The following is a 10874-nucleotide window of genomic DNA, read 5'->3' on the forward strand; positions in this document are numbered from 1 at the left end:
GCGTGTACCCATTTTTCCTCTAAGCGTGTACGAATGAAAACTGACAGGTGTTTGTTTATGTTTGCTATCGATTTTGTTTTCTCATTCTATGCCCAGAAAATTCGCAAAAGATGGGCTGGAAAGTTGAATAATCTTGCTAAACTCCCATCATAATAACATTCCACCTAGTATTCCGCAGCATGTTCTGCCCCGTGACCTGCAGTTTTGTTTAGGAAATAAGATGAGAACCGGTGTGATGGGCAAGTCGCGTAAGATTGAATAAAACTGATCGCAGGTTGCGTGATTGTTATCTTCAAGCTAATCCAACTGGCTGTGCCGGTGTGGGCATGTAAAAGGGTTGGAGGTTGCGATTTAGTTTTAGCGGAGTGGCAATATCATTAGTTTATGTTACAGTGAAAAAAATAGCCACGGTGCCAAGGCGAATGGGCTGCTTCAGATTCAAGGTCTTCAAGGGAACAACCTAGGAAATAGCATTTATACTGGCGGATTTCACCAAATTATGAGCATGTTTAACTGATGTCGGTCGGACGAAAAAACCAATGCAGCTGCTAGAGGTGAAGGGGAGTGGAAGTCCATCAATTAAATTGTGTTAAACTGATTTATTCTTTTACATATCTTGTTTTCAAAATGTTCAGTTAATCTACTCTGGACTGCCTTGAACTCCAGTGTTGTGTCTTTGTCTCCTCCTCCAAGTCTCTTTACAAACAACAGATCGTTGGTCAATATGTCATCGACCGAAAGTCACACTTCTACCATATCGAATTATTTCAAGAAAATCTACCGCAGTTAACCAAATAAAATTAACAATGCAACATTGGATTTTCTCCCACGTGTTGGCTATAAAGAAAACATTGCACACACACACGGTGATGCACTGAAACGTCAAAGGGCCAAGGGATACGGTGGCGCCACCGACGACGTTCGTGTCTTGTTGCGGTACTACGGCATCCATTTTTTGACTGATTTGAATTTGAAATGACGGTTTTAGTTGGCGATGGTTTGAAAAAGAGTTGCACGTCTGTTTGTCTGTGCTACTACTATAACACAGTAAAAAACAAAAGTTGCAATCTGCGGGCATCCGTTAGTCCAAAAACTGGAGTGACTTCATGTCATGGTTCTTTGCAAACTCTGGCAGGTTGGCCTATTTTTCCCGGTAGTCGTGCTTGGTGTTCCGGCGTACCGGGTTGCACAAAGGTTGGCCATCGTTTCCGCCGGTTCTTATCTGTGCAGTTTCCGACAGGACATAAACCGTGGATGTTACGGAATGGCCGTTAGTGACCGGATCAGGGATGCCGGCTTGATTTTCAGTTCCTTTGGCTGCCGGGTGTTCCGCCTTGCTGCTTGCTGGACTGCTAGGGGTGATTCCTTTCTAGGGATGCCAGGAAGCCGGGCGCTATCTGCTGTTGATATGCTGTGGAGAAGAATTAAATTTATTTATGGTTTTCGTTAACAGATGATAACTCACCACTCATAAACTGTCTACAGGTTCCTTCACCTTGCCGGTACGGACCACGATTTGCCTTTTGCCGCCCGCTTGGCCAGTCATTGATGTGCTGTCGTCCAGTCAGGCCACCGTTCCAACATCTTCGTGATCGTTTTGGCACCAGTGAAGAAGTTGCTCCACGATCGGAACTTGTTCTTGTACCTTGACGTATTCGAGTCTATTTGTGCAGTGTGCAGTTTGAGCATAAGGTTTCGTTTAACGTGCAGAGCGTCCGGCAGATTACGTTCGGTTCCGTTGAGGATATCCTTGGAGACACCATGGAGGAAATGGTGCATGTTTTGAGGTTAGGGTCCATCTTTTTGAGCTTGAACAGACTGGTACCGGTTCCGAGGCCCTTCTCAGTGGGTTTCTCCGTTTGGTTGACGATGGTTGCCGTAAGCACGAGCCAGCCGGTTGTTTCCGGTTTTACGCAGCTGGCGAATCGCCGTGCCGACATTCAACAGGAATTGTTGGGCCAGATCGGAGACGCCCATCTCAGTGAAAACATCTTCCGGCAATAGGGCAACCATATCGGCACACACCTTGGCCACATGTTCCTCCTGCAGGAGCTTGCTAAAGTCCTGATCGCCGACAATTTCGTTGATCTGACTTTCGCCCTTTTGTACTCCAGCGGACAATCCAACAGGGCTCCTCGAAGCACATACGCATCTTGAGTAGGGTTACGTCCTTTTTCTTCGTGACTCCACGTAGAATTGCGGCAGCTTCTACTTACTCCTGTCAACGTGGCGGCACGCAACCAATGGGTCCTCAGCTTCTTGTTCGTCTGTTGTCATCCTGGGGGTCTTCGAAAATTCAGCGCGTGACCTTTTTTCATCTCCGGGCCGACGACCTGGTCGATCCACAGAACCCACCTATTATTTGACCTGGAAGAAGGAAAAATTAGTTCGGGTTGAGAAATGAAGAAAAGTTGTTTTACCTAAGCTCCCGCTGCACTGGTTTCGCTGCCATCTGCTGCTCCTGGGCCATCCCCAAGGCCAAAAAGATCCGACTCCTGCTTCGAATCCACAGCCCTGAAGTACCGGAAATAAGCACGTCTAATGGCTGTTGTCGTGTCTCGAAACGCATTGATTCAACTGCGGCGTTGTACGGTCACCGTCGCCGCCCATCTTGCTGGACGACTCCGGGCACGGATGCTGAAGCGATCGTCCTCCTCGGAGTCAATATGACGCTGCATGATCTCCCGGGGCAAATCTTCGTTGTCACCATCAGTCCGGTCGCTACGATCAATTTCCCGACGAGGCTGCTGGCCCGCTGTTTGAACCTTGCCCTTTGCTGGGTGTGAATGAACCGCGCTCAGTATCGCTCGTGCCGTCACCCTGCTGCTGCTACGGGGCCGGTGGACGCCACCGCCGGTGATCGTCGGGATCCCGGTGCTGGTCTCGCTGCTGCATGTGCTCAACCTTGGGGGTTGCGTTTGTTCGCGATGTCCACGACCGCCGCCTGCTCCATACGAGTCGCGTTATTTACCACCCGACTGCGTCAGCGGATGGTTTGATCCATGCCCCGCCGACACTGTTGTTTCGCATTCCACGATAGTCCCGGTGGTCGGTGGCGACCCGAACCTTCCATCTGCGTATTCGCTGCCACAATACATGAACGGTGGCATCAGCGCACGTAACTGCTACGGTAATTTAGCTTGCTCCTTTTGATGTCCCGGGCCCGCTTCTCGACGGATTCGTTTCCGGGTACCAGCTAGCAGTTTAGCTATCTTCATGGGATGCCACCGGAGTCGGCCACATGGAACGATCGTGCAGCTTCTAGAAGCCGGGTTGAGGTATTGACCCGAGTGGTTGGAGAGATTTTCCTCCTCCTTGTTGGTTGTTGGAGTGGTTGGTCAGCTTTACAATCTTAGAACTTCGAACTAGATGTAATTCTTGCTCACCATAGTTGTCCCCAAACCTGAGCTCTAGCGCCAGCGCCGTCACTGGCCACGCTCCAGTAATGTGACGTTTCCTGCGCGTCGAAGGTGTCGGTCATTTTGCGTTGAACTGACTGGCAAAAACGAGTTTGCATCACACCGGAACATTTCGCAGTATCGTCAACGTAGAGCGGGCACAAGCTGAAAAAGAATAACAACAATAATTTGGTTCAACCAGGGTTGAATTTGTGTTAGTCGTTACCAGGAGCGGCCGGAACACACATTCAATCAGCGATGGGATTGACCAACCGGAGTTTTGCAGGTAGGAAATCGCTGCAAAATAAATTTCAGAAAACAGTTTACAAAAATGTTACAGAAAATTAACAAGTGTGATCATATTATGAAAGATCCTTGAATTTACAGTTTACCAGAATGGATTTGAGATGATTTTGCTGTTTGGAAAACCCCGTCACGCCTCGCCGACTCCCAATCATAACCTTCACCCTTATCGTTTTCTCCGCCATTCCGTCATCGGAGAAGTCCCGGCTGGTGCCGATGCTGCTGATTCTGGTCTGAGTATGACTGAATAAGCAATTAAGCTTGGAGTCGCTGATGATCTGGAGGGAGAGAGGAAAAGAATGCAGTTATGATTAATTGTTTAAATTAATTTGAACTTGTTCTCTCAAAATACACGAAATACAAACATACCTAAGAACCTGTGTTGTCATGTTCCGTTTCAAAACGGAAGACACCAGCATGGCCTCCGAAGCCGCCGTGTTATTGAAATTGTCTCGATTTGACCAGCTCAAGTCACCCACTCCGACCATTTTGTCGCACACGTCCTGCAGATTGTTGGCCAGCGAGCGATGATTTGACGACCTTCTCCGCCCTCTTGACCTTGGTCGGTTTGCCGATGGCTAACGCTTTCGGCAATTTCTGCGCGCTTCCGGACACCGAGTCGTTCGGCCTCGCGGTGCTCATCTTCACCACCAGCGGTTCCATTTCGACTAAGCTAATTTCTGCGGCCAGATCCGCTACCACCGGTTTGGGGACTTCGAAACGAAAAAGGCGAGTTCCTAATGTTCCAGGTCTTAAAGATTGGCTTCCGGCTTATCTGCGGCCAACACTTTGTTGGTGCCTTCCGTCATTCTTGACGGTGCCACGGAACTGTCATCGGAAGCTAAACTGTTACGGTAGGTCTTACGCATATTGGCGGCCGGTGTCCTCTTGGGCGTGTTGGAAGTTTACTTCGAAGCACGACGCCGCTGCGTTCGGTGAACCTCGCCGGAACCACTTCAGCTCCCCATTATCCGTCTTATGAACCGGCCGCCCCAAGTGATTCTGCGGATGTTCTCCGGATTTGACACAGCGGGACATGTCGCCCAATTCAGGAACCTACTGCCATTTCTACGCTATCTGGAGTTGACGATCCAATCATTTGACCTGATAAAGAAGAAGGTTAGTCCGGGTTGGAGGATTCCAAGAATTAATGCTGTACCTGCACTCCTGCAGCAATGGTTCCGCTACAACCGGCTGCTCCTTGGCCATCTCCAGGTGGTCAAGCGGAAAGGCGGTTTCGGTTCTGGGACTAAATGAGTTCCGGAAGTGCCCTGCGTTTTATCTTTAAGTAGGCCACCCCGCCAAACGTATCCACGCTAAGCCCTGCGGAAGAAGTGTAAAACAACAGACTGCATGTTGTTATTTCTTATAAAAACTTTAAGATTTGGAAAAAAAAAACTTACCAGAAAAGCAATAACGGGGAAAACACGTTGTTCTCCAGTCGACGAAAATCTTTTTTGACAGTTCCACCGAAAATTCGCAACCGTGTAAGACGGAGACAGAATGACGATCGAAACTTCGACGAAAAATTAAAATCATTCCGTCTCTGTCACTCTAACGCGCAGCATACCAATTCATCGAAAAATTCGAAAAACATCGTTGCCCTACAAAACATCGTGGGTTTACGGACTTTCGATCTGGGACGGCGCAGCATCAGACGGATGAACGTTGACGACGAGTTGCAACATCTGTGTCATTCTCAAAGGAGGACGAAGTGATCGGAAACTTCAAGTTCAGGCGCTTCACTTCCCAGCCGGAAAACGTCGACTTCCCTTCCCAAATCAACAACCCATGGCCAACTCCTCCAAGCTTGTCCTAATGATGGCCGGCAACGAGACCCTGTTCTCTACATCGCGGTCGCGCTCCAACATGAAGGCCGCGATGTTGCTGCCCAACGAAACGTCCATCCATAACCTGTTCAGCCTGGGGTCTTCGGACGGGACCGGTGGCGTACCGTAAGAATCGGTACAGCTTGGACGCGGAAGTTGACCAATGATAAGCAGATGCGTTAAATACAAAAAAAGGTGCAGGTGTTATGTTACACATGACCAGTATGACAAAGAACTTTGCAAGATGATTGTTGAAATTTCGATTAGAATGTCCGGTCCAAATTTCCCCATGATTTCCTTATAATTAACGTCCTATCGAACTAAGGGGACGGAAATTGCAAGTGGAGCTGAAATAGAAATAGAGGTGAAATCAATGACTTTCCTTCACCACTAGAAAGTTACCAAGATGCGGGAATGTTTTTGCAAGGCAATCGGCGGTAGTAAAGAAATTTGAACAGCAGACATTAAAACTGCCCTTTACAGGGCTCTAATTGATTACGAAAAGTTATTCTAAGTTTCCAGAAACAGATTTTCGCAGCGGCACAAAAAATGTGCATCGCAGTAATCTATTTATTACTTCGTGCCTAATAAGCAATTTATTTTAACTGCTATACTTCGGATAATGGCCAAATGCAACTTTTTATGTCCAGTATCAAAAATCATAAAGTTTGATTCCCATATTGCCCCAACTCTTACGGTTCGGCAAATGTCCCCCCATCGGAACACCCCCGGGGCCTCCGGCCACTCCAGGTGGTTGCCACTACTGCCGAAATGTCAAATTTCATGTCCAGTTTCAAAAACCCTAAAGTTTGATACCCGTATTCCCCCAACTCTTATGGTTCCGCAAATTTCCCCCCATCGGAACACCCCCGGGGCCTCCGGCCACTCCAGATTGTGGCCACTACCGCCGAAATGTCAAATTTCATGTCCAGTATCAAAAATCATAAAGTTTGATACCCATATTGCCCCAACTCTTATGGTTCCGCAAATGTCCCCCTATCGGAACACCCCCGGGGCCTCCGGCCACTCCAGGTGGTTGCCAATACTGCCGAAATGTCAAATTTCATGTCCAGTTTCAAAAACCCTAAAGTTTGATACCCGTATTCCCCCAACTCTTATGGTTCCGCAAATGTCCCCCCATCGGAACACCCCCGGGGCCTCCGGCCACTCCAGATTGTGGCCACTACCGCCGAAATGTCAACTTTTTATGTCCAGTATCAAAAACCATAATGTTTGATACCCATATTGCCTAGAGATCCTAAATAGGGAGACTGGTCGAAGTGAATTTGACGTACCCAAACAGACATGAGTTTGACGTATCCAAACGAGCATTTGCCTTTACGCCCAGCAAAACTCAACAGCGTTGCCAAGCTCAAAACATAAGTTGCCAGATCGATTTAAAAAACTTAGACCAGTCTCCCAATTTAGGGTCTCTAATATTGCCCCAACTCTTACGTCTCGGCAAATGCCCCCCATCGAAATATCCCCGGGGCCTCCGGCAACTTCGGATTGTGGCCACTACTGCCGAAATGTCAAATTTCATGTCCAGTATCAAAAATCATAAAGTTTGATACCCATATTGCCCCAACTCTTATGGTTCCGCAAATGTCCCCCTATCGGAACACCCCCGGGGCCTCCGGCCACTCCAGGTGGTGGCCACTACTGCCGAAATGTCAAATTTCATGTCCAGTATCAAAAATCATAAAGTTTGATACCCGTATTCCCCCAACTCTTATGGTTCCGCAAATGTCCCCCCATCGGAACACCCCCGGGGCCTCCGGCCACTACTGCCGAAATGTCAAATTTCATGTCCAGTATCAAAAACCATAAAGTTTGATACCCATATTGCCCCAACTCTTATGGTTCCGCAAATGTCCCCCTATCGGAACACCCCCGGGGCCTCCTGCCACTCCAGATTGTGGCCACTACTGCCGAAATGTCATCTTTTTATGTCCAGTATCAAAAATCATAAAGTTTGATACCCATATTGCCCCAACTCTTATGGTTCCGCAAATGTCCCCCTATCGGAACACCCCCGGGGCCTCCGGCCACTCCAGATTGTGGCCACTACCGCCGAAATGTCAACTTTTTATGTCCAGTATCAAAAATCATAAAGTTTGATACCGTAAACTGGGGTCAATCGGGACACATGGGGCGAATTGGGACAGCAGTTTTAACCATGTTGGAGCACAATATTGTGATTTTTCTGGTTGGTTTCGGTTAGAACAGACTCAGACTAACAAAATGTGTACATCCATTTCCATATTTAAAAGCTTTAAGTGCTCTAAAAACTGCTGTCCCTATTCAGACTGTAGTCCCGATTCGCCCCAGATTACGGTACCCATATTGCCCCAACTCTTATGGTTCCGCAAATGTCCCCCTATCGGAACACCCCCGGGGTCTCCGGCCACTCCAGGTGGTGGCCACTACTGCCGAAATGTCATATTTCATGTCCAGTATCAAAAACCATAAAGTTTGATACCCGTATTCCCCCAACTCTTATGGTTCCGCAAATGTCCCCCTATCGGAACAACCCCGGAGCCTCCAGCCACTCCAGGTGGTGGCCACTACTGCCGAAATGTCAAATTTCATGTCCAGTATCAAAAACCATAAAGTTTGATACCCATATTGCCCCAACTCTTATGGTTCCGCAAATGTCCCCCTATCGGAACACCCCCGGGGCCTCCGGCCACTCCAGGTGGTGGCCACTACTGCCGAAATGTCAAATTTCATGTCCAGTATCAAAAACCATAAAGTTTGATACCCATATTGCCCCAACTCTTATGGTTCCGCAAATGTCCCTCTATCGGAACACCCCCGGGTCCTCCGGCCACTCCACTCAAAATCCCTGAAGTTTGATACCCATATTGCCCAAAATCTTATGGTTCCGCAAATGTCCCCCTATCGGAACACCCCCGGGGTCTCCGTCCTCTCCGGATTGTGGCCACTACTGCCGAAATGTCAAATTTCATGTCCAGTATCAAAAACCATAAAGTTTGCTACCCATATTGCCCCAACTCTTACGTCTCGGTAAATGTCCCCCCATCGGAATATCCCCGGGGCCTCCGGCAACTTCGGATTGTGGCCACTACAGCCGAAATGTCAAATTTCATGTCCAGTATCAAAAATCATAAAGTTTGATACCCATATTGCCCCAACTCTTACGGTTCGGCAAATGTCCCCCATCGGAACACCCCCGGGGCCTCCGGCCACTCCAGGTGGTTGCCACTACTGCCGAAATGTCAAATTTCATGTCCAGTTTCAAAAACCCTAAAGTTTGATACCCGTATTCCCCCAACTCTTATGGTTCCACAAATGTCCCCCCATCGGAACACCCCCGGGGCCTCCGGCCACTCCAGGTGGTGGCCACTACTGCCGAAATGTCAAATTTCATGTCCAGTATCAAAAACCATAAAGTTTGATACCCATATTGCCCCAACTCTTATGGTTCCGCAAATGTCCCCCTATCGGAACACCCCCGGGGCCTCCGGCCACTCCAGATTGTGGCCACTACTGCCGAAATGTCAACTTTTTATGTCCAGTATCAAAAATCATAAAGTTTGATACCCATATTGCCCAAATCTTATGGTTCCGCAAATGTCCCCCTATCGGAACACCCCCGGGGCCTCCGGCCACTCCAGGTGGTGGCCACTACTGCCGAAATGTCAAATTTCATGTCCAGTATCAAAAACCATAAAGTTTGATACCCATATTGCCCCAACTCTTATGGTTCCGCAAATGTCCCCCTATCGGAACACCCCCGGGGCCTCCGGCCACTCCAGATTGTGGCCACTACTGCCGAAATGTCAACTTTTTATGTCCAGTATCAAAAATCATAAAGTTTGATACCCATATTGCCCAAAATCTTATGGTTCCGCAAATGTCCCCCTATCGGAACACCCCCGGGGCCTCCGGCCACTCCAGCTGGTGGCCACTACTGCCGAAATGTCAAATTTCATGTCCAGTATCAAAAACCATAATGTTTGATACCCATATTTCCCCAACTCTTATGGTTCCGCAAATGTCCCCCTATCGGAACACCCCCGGGGCCTCCGGCCACTCCAGATTGTGGCCAATACTGCCGAAATGTCAAATTTCATGTCCAGTTTCAAAAACCCTAAAGTTTGATACCCGTATTCCCCCAACTCTTATGGTTCCACAAATGTCCCCCCATCGGAACACCCCCGGGGCCTCCGGCCACTCCAGGTGGTGGCCACTACTGCCGAAATGTCAAATTTCATGTCCAGTATCAAAAACCATAAAGTTTGATACCCATATTGCCCCAACTCTTATGGTTCCGCAAATGTCCCCCTATCCGAACACCCCCGGGGCCTCCGGCCACTCCAGATTGTGGCCACTACTGCCGAAATGTCAACTTTTTATGTCCAGTATCAAAAATCATAATGTTTGATACCCATATTGCCCCAACTCTTACGGTTCGGTAAATGTCCCCCATCGGAACATCCGTGGGGCCTCCGGCCTCTCCGGATTGTGGCCACTACTGCCGAAATGTCAAATTTCATGTCCAGTATCAAAAACCATAAAGTTTGATACCCATATTGCCCCAACTCTTACGGTTCGGTAAATGTCCCCCCATCGGAACATCCGCGGGGCCTCCGGCCACTCCGGATTGTGGCCACTACTGCCGAAATGTCAAATTTCATGTCCAGTTTCAAAAACCCTAAAGTTTGATACCCATATTCCCCCAACTCTTATGGTTCCGCAAATGTCCCCCTATCGGAACACCCCCGGGGCCTCCGGCCACTCCAGTCCAGGTGGTGGCCAGTTCCAATGATCGACTCCCGCGACTGGCATGTCTTAGCTGGTCCTTGCCTCCAAGCCATCTGCTCCCGGACCTCCAGGTCGTCTGCTACCGGGCTACCAGGCCATCTGCTTCTGATGTGTTCTCGTCGACGTCCAGCAATAGAATGAATTTTTCGGGACAGACCGAGCCGCGTTGCCTCGTCAACGATCCGAAAATTATGAGGTGGAGTGGAGGTGATTTCAAATACATCAATCTCACGTTTCTCGATTGACTGATTGGGAAACTTTCGTTCATCCAACCAGCGTGCATCAAAAAGAGGGGAAATTTGCCGAGAGGGGAATTCGTCACGTAACGTTTTCGCTCGCGAAAATTTTGGATTGACACCACGTATAGAAACCTTAGGACAAAGTTCTTTGTCAAAAGACTGAAAACATACTGTTTTAAAATCAAAATATTGACTTAAAATCCATCACATTTTTCGGGAATCAACACTGTAATGTTAAATGTTATTTATTCTTGCCATAAAAAGTTCTTTTTTATATTAAAAGTAAAAACCTTTTACCGGTACAGCGATTTTGT

The 10874-nt window shown here is 48.3% G+C and overlaps 1 protein-coding gene across 1 annotated transcript in view; it reads left to right on the forward strand.

Moving 5' to 3' along the window:
• The window catches only part of LOC119766282, a 10047-nt gene extending 9785 nt beyond the window's left edge, over window positions 1–262 (forward strand). The window contains exon 2 of the mRNA XM_038250730.1: window positions 169–262. Coding sequence (XP_038106658.1) covers window positions 169–262 — 94 coding nt within the window. The remainder of the gene's footprint in view (window positions 1–168) is intronic.
• Window positions 263–10874: the final 10612 nt, after the last annotated feature.

This window comes from Culex quinquefasciatus, chromosome 2 (assembly GCF_015732765.1).
Source record: "Culex quinquefasciatus strain JHB chromosome 2, VPISU_Cqui_1.0_pri_paternal, whole genome shotgun sequence".
In the NCBI taxonomy this organism is placed as follows: domain Eukaryota; kingdom Metazoa; phylum Arthropoda; class Insecta; order Diptera; family Culicidae; genus Culex; species Culex quinquefasciatus.